The 16,102-nt window shown below is 44.1% G+C and overlaps 1 protein-coding gene across 1 annotated transcript in view; it reads right to left on the bottom strand.

Annotated features, from left to right (window-relative positions):
- The window catches only part of LOC138300880 (rho guanine nucleotide exchange factor 19-like), a 133,801-nt gene that overhangs the window by 81,575 nt on the left and 36,124 nt on the right, over positions 1-16,102 (bottom strand). Inside the window, exon 3 of the mRNA XM_069240733.1 lies at positions 6,278-6,351. Within this exon, the coding sequence (XP_069096834.1) occupies positions 6,278-6,351 (74 nt within the window). The remainder of the gene's footprint in view (positions 1-6,277; positions 6,352-16,102) is intronic.

Genomic DNA, 16,102 nt, shown 5'->3' with positions numbered 1-16,102 from the left:
GTTAGTCATTAAACCGTGCAAGGTGAAGTTGCAGTAAAACACTGTAGAATCAGCTGACAAGGGACTGCTACTGTTGGAAGTACATGTTCTAATTTGCTGAGGAGACTTTCTCATATGGCGAAGAAAGATATTTCTGTGCATACAGAATAATGTGTCCTCAGTCGCCTCTTGAAGCACAAACCATAATTTCACAAAAACCATCATGGTAGAAAACAGATGTAAGGAAACTAGCCTATTAATTGTGCAGGATGTGAGGCCTGCCCAATAAATAGGTCCACAGTTACCCCTCACAGGGAATCAAGCAACCCACTGTAGCTCTTGATTCTCTAAGGGTAGCGAACCAGAGCAGTCCAAGGCCTACTCAGGGCCTACTCAGGGGAGGTTGTGTGAGCTAGTATTACACACGTACTACTTCATATTATGCAATAATTTACAAATATACATAATGTTGGTGGAAATACCTTTGAATACATTAGAGTTGACCCCTAAATATCACAGTGCCACCCCTCCGTAACAAGATGGCATATTACAATATAGGATGATGTCACATTAGATAAAGCATGCCTATTGGTATTATCAATAAGGACCAAGTGCCACGTTATAATGCATCACTATTTCTGACATCACTAAAAATATTGCATGCAATTATTATTATTAATAACGCATTGCAACCTTTATAAAAAAAAGTCTGCAATACACCTTTAAAATAAAACGCCATAAAACCACATTACATGCGTTTGTTTTTCACCACCCTAGGTCACAAGATTTGCAGCCACATGACTAACCACTAGAGGACACTGTTCTTCCACACTGTAGAACAGAAGTTCCAGCCTTGGGAGTGCTTAAAACTATGCTGACAGCTTGAGGGTTCGGGAGTCATAATTTCCTGGACATAAACAATTTCATTAGGGAAGGGTACTGCCATTGCTCCTGCAGCTCCCTCACAACTCCTTTGCAACATGTAGGTGATCCCCTGCCATACTGGGGCCACTACATGGAAAAACATTTGCAGAAGAAAGCCCCTCAGGGCATTATGGGGTGCTTCCTCTAAGAAGCATGCATGTTTAAGTAACAACTCTGGTTTCTTTCATTGTGCAGGGCTTCTGCCCTGCATCTTTTTTCTTGGGCCATTTTTCTGGAGATGCCCAGTCCCAGCCAGGCACCCCTACTTGTGCTTTGGCTGGAACAGCCCGGTAGCTCACTCCTGTGCTGCCCAGCCGGCTGACCTCCTAGCCTGCTCTCAACTGCTGGTGTGGGATCAACAGGTGGATTCTCCCTGGGCTGCTCAATACAGTCAGAATGTATCGCTTGTGGTGGCTGCCCCGTTCCCTGCAGGTACAGGCACAGAAAGCAGGTGTTAGCATGCACTCTGCTGGAGCACTACTAAGCCTTGTACCGACCAGTAGGCTGTATTTGGAAGACTTGCGGCAGTGCCCCACACTGTTGCTCAAGCTGAGGGGGTCAAATCCTTTCCACTTCAGTAGCAGTCCTCATTTGGCTGACTTGCTCAATTCTGGGTTCATTTCGCTCCTGTTACTGAGCCCCAGCCACCCGGAGCCTTTTCAGTAGGTGTCCTGGCCTCTGAAGTGGCACTCTGCACAGCGCTAGTTCCACTGGCTCTCTGCTCCAGGGTTTCTCCTTTTTCTGATCCCTGGTGCTCCTCTGTTCTTTCTAGGGGCATATAAGTCCAGGTCTTCTCCCAACTGGTCCTTACTGGGATTAAAGGAATCAGCCTCACTAGTCCAGTGGTGTACCAAAGGCCTCTGCGGTGCAGGGTGGCCCCCAGAGCTCCAGGAACCCACCTCAGCACTGTACCCAGGCCCAAGAGCTCCTGAGTAGGTCTAGACAGGGATGCCCACCATGTACTTTATAGAGGTGCCCCTCAAGTTTCATTACAGCACTGCACTATTTCCGGAGGGCACTTGCTTTGGGTCAGCTGTGGGCAGACTCCTGAGTCCATTAGGGTATAAGGGGACTTGTCATTCCAGTTATCCATGGTATTGCCAATGTCCAATTCCAGTGTCAAACTCTATATCTTCCTTTTACAAGAGCTTTTAACTCGGGGATGCAACGTTCTAGAAGCCAGGCACCCTTGGCCAATTTTAAGGTCACCCCTCCATCCCTCTCCCAACAATCCTACACAGCATGTTAGGACAAATCAAGATGGGGGCCAGCAAGTGTTTCCTGTTCACATCTTTTCTGGGGGACATCACTGCCAGAGACTTTCCCACAAAAACTCAAAAGGACCCTACACTCTAAGCCAAGACAGATTTCCCTTATTTGTAGAAGAGAGTGCCACTGCTGATAAAACAATAAATACTACTGACTTCACCTATGAGTGTCCATTAATATAATAAGGCCTATCCCAGGTCAACATCTAACCTTTCAGAATCCCCTCTGTTCGAGGCAACCTGTGTGCAGTTACCAGGCTGCACACAATGATCGTCTCACACAAGCAGTTCGCACAAGTGTGCACACATGTAAGCAGTCAAGTACCATTTAATCTTGCGGAAAAGTAAGTGACCATATCTTAAAGGGTGGACCCTGGCGGTACAAATGTGCAGTCCATTTACCATGCTATTACCAGGACAGACACAAGTACTGAGAATTATCCACAGTAAAAAGTCAAAATCTGGGTATGAAAAAGTGAAAAATCCAGGCTGGTTAAATGAGCAGAATCCATTTCACTACAACAGTTTTCTTTGAAACATGGTTCATCAAATTCAAACAGAGGATCGAAATTATCAGACTGAATTTACCTTGGAAATCACCACCAACTATTTATTTATATAGTGACAAAAATCTGATATCACTTTCTATATTCTCCTTACGTCGCCATTAAAACCAAACATTCATTGAAATGCATTTGTTGGATTTAGCTCTGTCAGCAGGGTAATCCAGAAACTTTTGGCCTTCACTCTTATTTTTCTGAATTCGTTTTTGCTGGCCTTGGGTGCAATTTACAACTGTTACCCAATGCTAAGGTGCTTATGCTCCCTCACTAAAACATGGTATAATTGGATTACAAATGATTAGCATTTTTAATTTACTAATAAGTCCCTTATAAAGTGGGTTACTATATACAAAGGGCTGGTGAATTAAATGCTACTACTGGAGCCTGCAGTGCTTATTGTGCTACCTACTTAAGTATCCCCTTAAAACCGATCTCAGGCCTACCATTGCAGCCTGCTGGCAACTTTGAACTACCAATTCGACTTGGCAAAATAACCCCCTTGTCAGGCCTTAAACTCCCCTTTTATTACATATAAAAGTCACTGCTTCTGCCACAGTGCATTTTGGTTTGTTAATTATTTGCATTGCTATTATATCTGTACACCCTCTCTCTCTACTCCTCTCATTACCTCTTAACCCAATTATATGCCACTCCATTTTCAAGTGACCCGTGTTCGTTTCGTCCTCAAAGTCAAATCCTAGGTTTCTACCTTCGAAAATATCAAGAAGGAAGGCATGTCATTTAGGGAAAAACTTCTGCCCACTCACAGATTTTGTAGTGTACACTGAAGATTAAACAGTGGAAGACAGAGCAGGTCCTTCAGACTTAAAAAGGGAGAAGATATAACCATATAGTCTCCAAATAGGACAATACATAAATCCTGTATTCAAATCTCAGCTTCCCCACTTGACCAAGCTGTGTAATCCATAGGCCCAGGGAATTACGTCTCTATGTATCATTTTCCTTATCCATACAGCCAGAGAGCACATTGAAGTAATTCGGTACAGGTTCTGTGTTCTACAAAAATCTCACTTCACTTATATAGCTAATATATGTTACATTATATTGCTTTACATTGAATGAGAATATAGGCTATATAAATAGAGAGAATGACAAACTAACATTTTGGCTAACTCACCCATTCTCCGGGCATGTGGGTACACTTGAACGTGTCTTCAAAAAATATATATTACTTTAAATGTCACTCAACTATGTGATATAATTGACTTTATTTGATTGAGATACTGAGAAATGTTAAAAATACATTTATTTTACAAAGTATCATTTTTTATGACATTTGCTGAGCAACTAACATCTTTTTATTGCTCGTCTGACGCTTGGGCTCTTGGAGCCAAGCCAGAGCCCTAGCTTGGCTCTTCCCAAGGCTGTCAGTGTTCTGTTGCTCCAACCCAATAAGAATTGTAGTGTCTCCTACACTCTTCCCTATTGGCATTTAGATTATCATTTCACATCCTATGCAAAGATTAAATTGGATTGCATGAGGGTCAATTTTGTCACCAAAGTACACTAAATCATCTCACACATTCAATACCTTATCTCATACATGCACATAAAGTAACCCTTTTTGTGTTTTTGGTTTGGTGCTTCTGTAAAGTATTTTATTAATGTTTTTATTCAGAACTTTTGTGCAAACCAGACTTTAAAAATTACATTCCTAGTGTTGTTCAGGTGAAAACAGCCAAACCCCAAGTTGGCTGTGGGCCGATGAAGGCTTGCAATTTATCTATATCAAGGGTCTCCAACCTTTTGTGCAATAAGAGCTGCTTTTGATCAATAAAAATCATTATGAGTTATAAATAGTGTTGTAATAGTGAGCATATTAGACAAGATTACATTAGTGACCACCATATGTAAAATTACTAGCAGTGATCACTTCATTGTATCAGACAAGCCTGCTAAAATTAACGTTAAAAAAAAAAAAAAAAAAAAAAAAGGCTTGTCAATTTGGCCTCTACATGGGAACACAAAACAGCCAAGGCAGCACTGTCCCTGACACGAAGGTAATGATAATAGTTATGTCTTACCACATTTTTTATTACTCAAAAATCAGCTTTAAATAGATTTTGGTAATTCAGCCATTTCTCCCCAAACATCAGCTCATGAGTTCTGAAAATACACTGAATTTTGTCTTGAATGCACAATTTCAGCATACATATATTAATTCAACCAAGAAAATGTTTTCTTAGTTAGTAGACTGGGCTGCACAAGTGAGCTACTTACAGGTAGCTGGGTAGCTGCCAGTTGCTAACAAGCTACTCGTTGGAGAAGCTTCATCTAGATAAACGTTTTCCTACATGGGGATGAATGGCAGGAGTCTGACGCAAGTACAATGCAGGCAGATAATATGTAGATCTAATCTAAAACTAAATTGTGTGGTTTCTTTTTTATTCGTAAAATATGGAATAAATAAAACTATTGATTTTCTTTCTGTATAAAAAAGGGCAGAAATGGAAGAAATGCTGAAAGAAGGGTATGTCTGAAAGGTTGCAGCCTGCACAATGAGGAATGATACCAGCCTACAGTGCAACTCGCGAAAATAGATGTTCACACACGCACAAGCTTCAATTTCATTTTTGTTCCCCGAGAATAAATACTAAAAACGTGTATAAATCTGAATGAAATGGCAAAAAAGTAGTAGGAAATAATACTGAAGGGAACGTCAAAAAGAAACGCCAATAAAACTTGGAACCTCTTTTACACTATAATGTAAGTAAATGTCCATACTTCAAACTTAACTGCTTTATGCCACACTGTTTCGGAAACAATACATGGCTATTTCAAATTTCACATATTAACGTAAGTATTTTTGTTGCTGGAGTTTATGCATAACATTGGTACATCCCAACCCGCTGTTTCCAAAGTCTACCTATCTCACTCGCCAACAGAAAATGCATCCTTTCACCAAATTCGTCAGTACAGCAGTAACACGCCCTTTCACCTGTTCCCTAGTGAGAAGCACGAACCAAGCATTTGCAATGCAGTGGGCCTTGCGTTTGCTCAGGTAAGAGCTATTAGCGTTGTAAATTCCTAACTGAACTTTTCTTGCACATAAATTGAAAATAAACAGTAAAACAGTTGACATAAGCGAGCCGATTCAAACTATCCGGGCTGCCGTGAGCGTAAAGGAAAGAGACAAAATTAAAAAGAAGTTATCTCGCAGTCAAACGCATCCGCAAAAGTGCAATTATGCATGTAACAAGGTCAATGGGCAAGGCAGTAACAAAACTGCCCCAAGGAGGGACAAAAGTAAAGCATTTACCAATGATAAAGGATTTTTGAAAGGCAAGCCCATGAACAAGGGACAGTGATGGGCGTGCACCGATAGAGTACAAGCCAGAGTGCTTGTGGTGAGACCTAAACAAGGTGGAGGACTTGGTGATCAATTCATCACAAACTGATGAACTGTGGGCTCGCGAGAAGCCTTTGAGAAAGAGGGATCTTCGTGAAGCTAGAATACGTTAGAGAATAGATTATTGCTCTGGGGGGGGGATTTAACACAAAAACTACAAGTGCTTTACTTACGGGTATGGACATATTTAGACTTTTTCGATCTTTCTGTTGCTTTTCCGTTCATCACTCGGAACCTACGAGAAAGACTGAATGTACAAAATAGGTTAAAATTTCAGAAACGGCAGTATAATACCAACTATTCTTTCCCTAGAGGCGGTCATGCGCAACTCTGGGACTTTTCACCCTGGTCCCTGCAGCCAACAAATAGACTCATCGCGCCAAGGCCTTTTTTGTTGTTCTAGGCACATCAGGCACAAGGAGCTCCCTGGTTACAATGTTATTTTTAGGTCACGGCCTACCAGACTGAGCGGTCTGGTTTGCTAAAGACATCTTGGGGACATTCAGAAAGTCGACCTAGGAATGCATTCTGCCTGTTGCTTGCCATTGGCTTTGTGGTTTATAACAAATGTTCTTGCTTTTCATTTGCTGGATTTATTTGTTTTAGCCTGGCCAGCTTGAATTCATCCCTTCCCTTGCCAAAACCTTATTCACAGAACCCTTCAAAATGTGTTCTGTCAACAGGCCTATAAGTCTTGTTCTTGTCACATCTGCTGTGCATTCAAAGACTAATGTCAAATGCCAAGAGACATCTTCCAAGGGCACTGGTTTACTTTCTTTCTCAGACTTCAAATTGAAAGGATTTATGTGACAATTTTGCTGAATAGTGTGCGAAACAAGAACAACATTTAAATTAACTGTGTATATCAGAATTAAGAACACAAATGAAGCACATTTTTTGTTATTTCTGAAGCAAAGGAAACAAATACTTTAATATGTTCAAAACAAATCATTAAACTAGGTAAGGACATTGCCACACATTTTCACCTAAGCAACGCATAGTTTTATTTTGTAAAATGTCTGTGCAAATGTAAAGGTCTCTTCAATTTAAAATGTGTTGTCTGTAATAGCAGTGTGCTACCACACCATGAATACTCCACTGTACTCTGTACCACTCCATGCCACTGCACTCTGCACCACTCCACTCGACGTCATTGCATGCTATGCCTTTCTACTCTATTCTATGCCAATGCACTCATCGCCACCCGTAAGAAAGTAGCCTCTTTCTAACCTTGTTACCCCCACTTTTGGCCTGTTTGTGAGTGTATGTCAGGGTGTTTTCACTGTCTCACTGGGATCCTGCTAGCCAGGGCCCAGTGCTCATAGTGAAAACCCTATGTTTTCAGTATGTTTGTTATGTGTCACTGGGACCCTGCTAGCCAGGACCCCAGTGCTCATAAGTTTGTGACCTATATGTATGTGTTCCCTGTGTGATGCCTAACTGTCTCACTGAGGCTCTGCTAACCAGAACCTCAGTGGTTATGCTCTCTTTACAAATTGTCACTAACAGGCTAGTGACCAATTTTACCAATTTACATTGGCATACTGGAACACCCTTATAATTCCCTAGTATATGGTACTGAGGTACCCAGGGTATTGGGGTTCCAGGAGATCCCTATGGGCTGCCGCATTTCTTTTGCCACCCATAAGGAGCTCTGACAATTCTTACACAGGCCTGCCACTGCAGCCTGAGTGAAATAACGTCCACGTTATTTCACAGCCATTTTACACTGCACTTAAGTAACTTATAAGTCACCTATATGTCTAACCTTTACCTGGTAAAGGTTGGGTGCTAAGTTACTTAGTGTGTGGGCACCCTGGCACTAGCCAAGGTGCCCCCACATTGTTCAGGGCAAATTCCCCGGACTTTGTGAGTGCAGGGACACCATTACACGCGTGCACTACACATAGGTCAATCCCTATGTGTAGCTTCACAATGGTAACTCCGAATATGGCCATGTAACATGTCTAAGATCATGGAATTGCCCCCTCTATGCCATCCTGGCATTGTTGGCACAATCCCACGGGTCTCTAGCACAGACCCGGGTACTGCCAAACTGCCTTTTCAGGGGTTTCACTGCAGCTGCTGCAAACCCCTCAGACAGGTTTCTGCCCTCCTGGGGTCCAGCCAGGCTTGGCCCAGGAAGGCAGAACAAAGGACTTCCTCAGAGAGAGGGTGTTACACCCTCTCCCTTTGGAATAAGGTGTTAAGGCAGGGGAGGAGTAGCCTCCGGAAATGCTTTCATGGGCACAGATGGTGCCCATTTCTGCATAAGCCAGTCTACACCGGTTCAGGGACCCCTCAGCCCTGCTCGGGCGTGAAACTGGACAAAGGAAAGGGGAGTGACCACTCCCCTGACCTGCACCTCCCCTGGGAGGTGCCCAGAGCTCCTCCAGTGTGCTGCAGACCTCTGCCATCTTGGAAACAGAGGTGCTGCTGTCACACTGGACTGCTCTGAGTGGCCAGGGCCAGCAGGTGACATCAGAGACTCCTTCTGATAGGCTCCTTCAGGTGTTGCTAGCCTATCTTCTCTCCTAAGTAGCCAAACCCTCTTTTCTGGCTATTTAGGGTCTCTGCTTTGGGGATTTCCTTAGATATCAAATGCAAGAGCTCATCCGAGTTCCTCTGCATCTCTCTCTTCACCTTCTGCCAAGGAATCGACTGCTGACCGCGCTGGAAGCCTGCAAAACTGCAACAAAGTAGCGAAGACGACTACTGCAACTCTGTAACGCTGATCCTGCCGCCTTCTCAACTGTTTTCCTGGTGGTGCATGCTGTGGGGGTAGTCTGCCTCCTCTCTGCACTAGAAGCTCCGAAGAAATCTCCCGTGGGTCGACGGAATCGTCCCCCTGCTACCACAGGCACCAAAGAACTGCATCACCAGTCCCCTGGGTCTCCTCTCAGCATGACGAGCGAGGTCCCTTGAATCCAGCAACTCTGTCCAAGTGACTCCCACAGTCCAGTGACTCTTCAGTCCAAGTTTGGTGGAGGTAAGTCCTTGCCTCCCCACGCCAGACTGCATTGCTGGGAACCGCGTCTTTTGCAGCTACTCCGGCCTCTGTGCACTTCCAGCAGAAATCCTTTGTGCACAGCCAAGCCTGGGTCCACGGCACTCTAACCTGCATTGCACGACTTTCTAAGTTGTCCTCCGGCGGCGTGGGACTCCTTTGTGCAACTTTGGGTGAGCACTGTTTCACTCCTCTTTGTAGTGCCTGTTCCGGCACTTCTGCATGTGCTGCCTGCTTCTGAGAGGGCTCCTTGTCTTGCTGGGCGCCCCCTCTGTCCCCTGACGCAATTGGCGACATCCTGGTCCCTCCTGGGCCACAGCAGCATCAAAAAACCCTAACCGCACGATTTGCAGCTAGCAAGGCTTGTTGGCGGTCTTTCTTCAGGAAAACACTTTTGCACAACTCTTCATGACGTGGGACATCCATCCTCTGAAGGGGACGTTTCTAGCCCTTGTCGTTCCTGCAGAATCCTCAGCTTCTACGTCCTAGTAGCAGCTTCTTTGCACCCACAGCTGGCATTTCCTGGGCATCTGCCCATCTCCGACTTACTTGTGACTTTTGGACTTGGTCCCCTTGTTCCACAGGTACCCTTGTTTGGAAATCCATCGTTGTTGCATTGCTGGTTTTTGTCTTTCCTGCAGAATTCCCCTATCACGACTTCTGTGCTCTTGGGGGAACTTTAGTGCACTTTGCACTCACTTTTCAGGGTCTTGGGGTGGGCTATTTTTCTAACCCTCACTGTTTTCTTACAGTCCCAGCGACCCTCTACAAGGGCACATAGGTTTGGGGTCCATTCGTGGTTCGCATTCCACTTTTGGAGTATATGGTTTGTGTTGCCCCTATCCCTATGTGTCCCCATTGCATCCTATTGTAACTATACATTGTTTGCACTGTTTACTAATACTATACTGCATATTTTTGGTATTGTGTACATATATCTTGTGTATATTTGCTATCCTCATACTGAGGGTACTCACTGAGATACTTTTGGCATATTGTCATAAAAATAAAGTACCTTTATTTTTAGTATATCTGTGTATTGTGTTTTCATATGATATTGTGCATATGACACTAGTGGTACTGTAGGAGCTTCACTCGTCTCCTAGTTCAGCCTAAGCTGCTCTCCTAAGCTACCATTATCTATCAGCCTAAGCTGCTAGACACCCTATACACTAGTAAGGGATAACTGGGCCTGGTGCAAGGTGTAAGTACCCGTAGGTACTCACTACAAGCCAGTCCAGCCTCCTACACCACCATACTCTACACCACTATGCTTGTTGCCACTATACTCTACGGCACTCCAGTCTAGGCTTCACCAGTCCACTAGGCACAACTCCACTCTATACTCTACAACACTGCACTCTATGCAACCGCATTCTATGCCAATACTCCCTGCTCTGGAACACTCAACTCTATACCCCTGCACTCTACTCCGATCTACTGTATACCATTCTAATCTACTCTAGGCCAGTGTTTTTCAACCACTGTTCCGCGGCACACTAGTGTGCCGCGAGATGTTGCCTGGTGTGCCGTGGGAAAAATTGAAAAATTCGAAAGATTAAAAAAAAAAAAAAAAAGTAACATTTTCGCCCACTAGGTGGGCGCCGGACTGTGTCCTGGGTATGGGGGGGTGGGGTTTTTGACCCCACCCTCGGCCAGCAGGGGCGCCGATTGGCGCTCCTCAGGGGGACACCCTCCACTTTTCTGATGTCCGGGCTGTGATTGGTCCAGACTCCAGCCTGGACCTATCACAGTAGGACATTGTGAACGGGTCGTTACGACCACGTCCACGCCAGCGCCAACCAGCTTCTCGCCAGGAAAGCCCGATGAGTCAGTTCCGCGTTCCCATGTCTCCATGGGAACGCTCCGGGCGTTGATGACGCGTTTCCCTGTTTCCAGGGAAACGCTTGAGGACTTCCGGGGCAGCAACGGTGAAAAGGGGCCGGAGCCGAAAGACGCGGAGAGGGAGAGCGCGACGAGGTCAGGACGAGACGAAGGAGTGAAGGAGGTCAAGTCAGGAAGAACTGGAGTCGAGGAGCGGGACGAGGAGGACGAGAGAGCGGCAGTAACGAGAGACAAGGAGAAGGAGGTCTACCACGGAGAAGAGCCGGAGCAGAACAGCCGAGGAGCCAGCCACGACCCAGGAGGGTCGTGGCTTGCAAAGGTAAGGTCCCTCCTGGGGACGCGGGAACCTAGAGGGAAAAGGGCACTGGGGAAGGAAATAGGGGAGCTGGGAGAGGAGAAAGGGTAGGGGCACAATAACAGCAACCAAGGACAGTCTTGTTTTCCTGTCCACTTGGGAGCACGATGCACTAAATTAGAGACCCCTCACCATTACCCGTTCAGCCAAACAGGCCCAGGTTGCGCACTGAATAAAGTATTTTATAATTTTTCATATTTCTGTTTACTTACTATTTCATAATAAAGTAATTATAAAATACTTTCTTTGCGTTTATTTGATTCCTATTCAAGAGAATTACTTTATATATAGTCAATATAAGCACAGAGTTAAATTTTGTAACATTTTCTAATGGTGGTGTGCCTCGTGATTTTTTTTCATGAAACAAGTGTGCCTTTGCCCAAAAAAGGTTGAAAAACACTGCTCTAGGCCACTGCACACTTCGCCACTCACCACTCCACGCCTCTTCACTCTACTCTGAAACAATCTACTCTACATCACTGCACTCAACTCCACTCTCCGCAGCTTAACTCTGTCACTGCACTTTATGCCTGTGCACTCTACTCCACATCACTGTGGTCTATGCCACTGTACTCCTCTCCACTGCACTCTGCCCTGGCTCTGCAACAATGCATTTACTGCCACGGAACTCTATGCTACTCTACTCTGCACTACTTCACTCTGCGCTACTCCACGCCGCTGCAATCTATGGCACTATACTGCACTTGGCACCACTCAATGCCACTCTACTCCGCATCACACTAAGTCACTACAATCTATGCCACTGGACTCTACGCCACTGCCCTCTACATCATCTCAGCTCGTTGCCACTCCACTCTGTGCCACTCTAGTCTACGACATTGAGCTCTATGCCACCACACTATGCCACTCAACTCTGTGCCCCTCCATTGTGCGCTCCTCCACTGTGTCCCCGCATTTTACGCCACTGGATTCAATGCCACTGCACAATATGCCACTATACCCTGCAACACTACACCAACACACTAAACCAGTCTACTGTATGCCACGCCAATGTATGCCACTTTACGCAACTCCATACTATGCCACTCTAATACACAATACTCTGCCACTCCACTCTACAACTCTCTATTCCACTCTTATCCATTCCTCTGTATGACTCTACACACCACTATTCTGCACATCACTAACTTTTAGCCATGCTGAGCAACAGCCATGATGGTGTACAACATGACTATCACTCATTGGCAAAGTCAACAGTTTTTGTTGCATGAGACCTATTGGCTTTGCCAATGCTTGTGTAAATACGAGCTGAGGATAACATTCTCGTTTTTCTTTTAGATGCTACTTTAAGGTTATTACTAGTAGCTTGTGCAAAGGCATGAAGCTTCTGGAAAGGGCCTGGAGGCTGTATGACTTTAAAACATGCTTGCAATTGAGGAAGCGCTGGCAAAGTTATGGGTCTCGATTTTAAAATGCAATCGGTGACCTATTGGTATGTTCACATTGGCAAAAAAAAGAAAGTGTAGTTCTCTCAGGTCAGTGGTGTAAGGACAGAACGCATTCAGTTAAAACGATGCTAAAGCAGGCAGGAGCATAAGGCAGGCTCCTAATGCCCCTGCGGTGCAAGGGGGTCCCCAACCCTTCAGGAGGCCCCATTTAGCCCAGCACCAATCAATACCTGCGAGGTATGGGAAATTAATGGGCCCCTCTACATTATGCAGCCGCCCTCCCGCATCTTTTTTCCTTTTTTTGCTGATCATTGTTCATTTTGGAAAATGAAAAAAACATTCAGATGAAAAACGCCGGCTCTCGTTTTCATTGTTTAAATGTAGCTTTAATTATGCTTTAGAACAAGCCACCTTGTCTGCTGGCTTTGGCAGCAGGCATTATGGATGTCAGAACTCAACTGTAATACTTATTACAGTTTAGAAGCTACACCATTTCATGATGACTGATATCACAACTCGACTGTAATAAGGAATTCTGAGACTGGCTTTTAAACTAGTATTGCAGGCTCCCATGCATTATACCATTAGTAAGCCCCTGTAATCATTTGTTGTTGGAAGCCTGTGACCTCACAATAGCTTTGCTGCAGTGAGTCACACAACTCAGCCAAAAAGCGTGGTAAGACCTCTGCAGTAACGGCTGTCCCAGATATCAAGGGGAGGGGAGTGAGGGGGGTGAATAAATTAAAGACAAAACAAAACTTACCATTAGCCATCACTGCCATCCTCTCATGCCACCTCGTTTGAGCTCCTCTCCTGGTGTCAGGGACTCCACAGCAATCCTGGCACTGCTTACATGCTAAACATAGCATGTAAGCAAGGTCAGGGTTAGTCTGAGTGGCAGTGACTGCCGCACAGACAACCCTGGGGCCTGTGCACTTTCTCCAGTCCGGCTGTGTACACAGCCGGGCTGGAGAAACTAAGTGTGCATGTGTGTTTGGACGGCCGTCTTAAGGGTCCAAACACTTAGGACGTCCAAACACACATGCACACTTAGTACACACAATTGCGGAGGAGACGCCTCAGGGTCTATGCACACTGCAAGTTAACAAGGATCAAACATTTAATTCTTCTTTTATTTGCTAGCTTTAAAAAAATGTGTTAAAAGGGCAGGCACCCCTATGTACGCACTACAACAGCTGTAGTGGTATACCGAGTGTACCATTCAAGCAGGAGGCTGCTACTGGACCTGTTGGGCTGAAGAATTACTGTCAGTTATACATTAAATAGTGGTTTATCTGCCTCTTCTGTCCCCAAGCAAAATGCTCATTCACAACACTGTTCGGGAACACCATGAAAGAAACTTATGGGCCCTGGCTGCATAGACAATGGAAGAAACCGCAAAAGAAAATATAAATAGGGGGAGAACACAGGATCAAGACAAACAGAACAAGTATTGTCAGTGCCAATATGTGTGGCTTTAAAGGAATGTTCTATGGTAATGGGAAGCATTACAAGCAAATAGCATGGAGATGGACACGAATTTGTGGCATAGGTTTGAAAAGGTCAGGTGACAGTGCACGGTCAAGCCAGACCTAAAGCTCCATGTAGGTTAATGACTGCCCAGCTCCCATCCCTGCTGCTGCCAAAGAAAAAAACACCATAAGTTATCTGAGACAGAAAGGTACGAAAATATACAAAATAGAAAAAAAAGATGAGTAAATAGAAAGGGGAAAGGAAATCTCTGGAGGTAACCTGAGATAGGAAAGAAGGAAAATGCAAACGAATGAACTGAAGGGTGAAACATTGAAAAATGGAAGAATGACCAGCGTGAGAAGAGTAACGGGTGAAAAGATGGATGGGTACCTCAGTTTTGATGGGCGGATGTGTAAAAGGATGGATTGTAAACCATTAAGTGTGGTTGTATTGAGAAGGGTGGATGGGAAAGTGGAAGCAGAGATAGATGGATGACTATACGAATTATGACTAGAGGGATGAATAGAAGGATAGAAGTGCAAATGGAATTCTAATGGTGTAGAGTTTGCATGGTGTGATTAGAGGTATTTTTCAAGTTGGGAGTCAACAAGAAGAGCCAGGAAAGATACATCTCCATTCTAGAAAATGTAGCGTGTGTTTCACCAGTGCAGATTTTCACTGAATTCAGGAGATGAGGACCACAGATACTGAAGAGCTAAAAATATTGTTCGTTTCTCTAAGCTTTGGTGCAGGAAGAGGGTCATAAGATTGACTGTAAAAATCTTATCCCCATTTTGCTTTCAAGGGATCATTAGGGTCAGATACTCATTCTTTCTATATTTATGTTTAGTGCCCAGGACATTCCTACTGTGATCCTTCACAATTTCAAGGACAATTCATTTTAATAGGCGGTTCTACAGTTTTAGGTTAGAAGATATATTTAATTGATTGTGAGCCTTCCCATGAAGTCGATTAATACCGTGCCTCTGCAGTCAAACAAACTGGCCCCATAACACCACATCCTTGCAACAGGAGGACAATGTGGCGTAATGGCCAGAGCTGCAGACTTTTAATATGGAGAACCATGTTCCAGTATCCATGTTAGCTCAACATCCTGTGATTCTGGGCACATCATTTAATCTCCCCATACCTACAAAAATGAACATGTCCTGGTGTAATATAACTGGCGCTTATGTAAAGTACTCCAAAACCTTTGAGTCAAGTTCATGTTATCTATAAAAAAATTAAAAAAATTGCAAACACTAAATACTAGCAACAATAAGACGCTAATGACAGGAAAGAAGAAGGTAGTACTCCAGAAACAGGGTGCCCCTACCAAGTTCAATAACCAGCTTTTAGCACCGAGCATCTAGCAATTTTCAATGTGTACAACTTTCAGTACCACTAAGGACATACAATTCTTTAACTTATGTCCAAATAGCAGATTTCTTCAGAATAGGGCCCTCAATATTTGTTTCTATAAAATGGTTTAATACTCATTGAGGGGAAGGAAAACTCCACTCAACAAATTTTTTTGGTTGCATATTAAATGGCCCATAGTACACAATTATGCAATCATTTTATTCCCTCTAACGTGGTTTGTTACTTATTTCCAGGTTAACAGCTGAAACTCAAAACTTGACAGCCCCCAGCTTTATAACTCTTTGCTATTCCTCGACACACTTCAAGTGAAAAGTGGCATGGGTTACTTATTTTATATGGAGTGCTCTTAGCAGACTAATACAAAGTACATGTAAAGTTACTAAGTAGCTGGCGATTCTCTGCCACTTGAATTGTTTCTGAATAGGAAAGAAAATTATGGTGGTTGCCAAATGTTAACTTTTAAGTATATAAAAAGGGACGGGGTTTAAATTAGAACCTCAGAATGTTGGGAGTGCCATTGGAGACA

Source organism: Pleurodeles waltl, chromosome 6 (genome assembly GCF_031143425.1).
Source record: "Pleurodeles waltl isolate 20211129_DDA chromosome 6, aPleWal1.hap1.20221129, whole genome shotgun sequence".
NCBI classification, from domain to species: domain Eukaryota; kingdom Metazoa; phylum Chordata; class Amphibia; order Caudata; family Salamandridae; genus Pleurodeles; species Pleurodeles waltl.
This window is presented reverse-complemented; position numbering and strand designations above follow the sequence as displayed.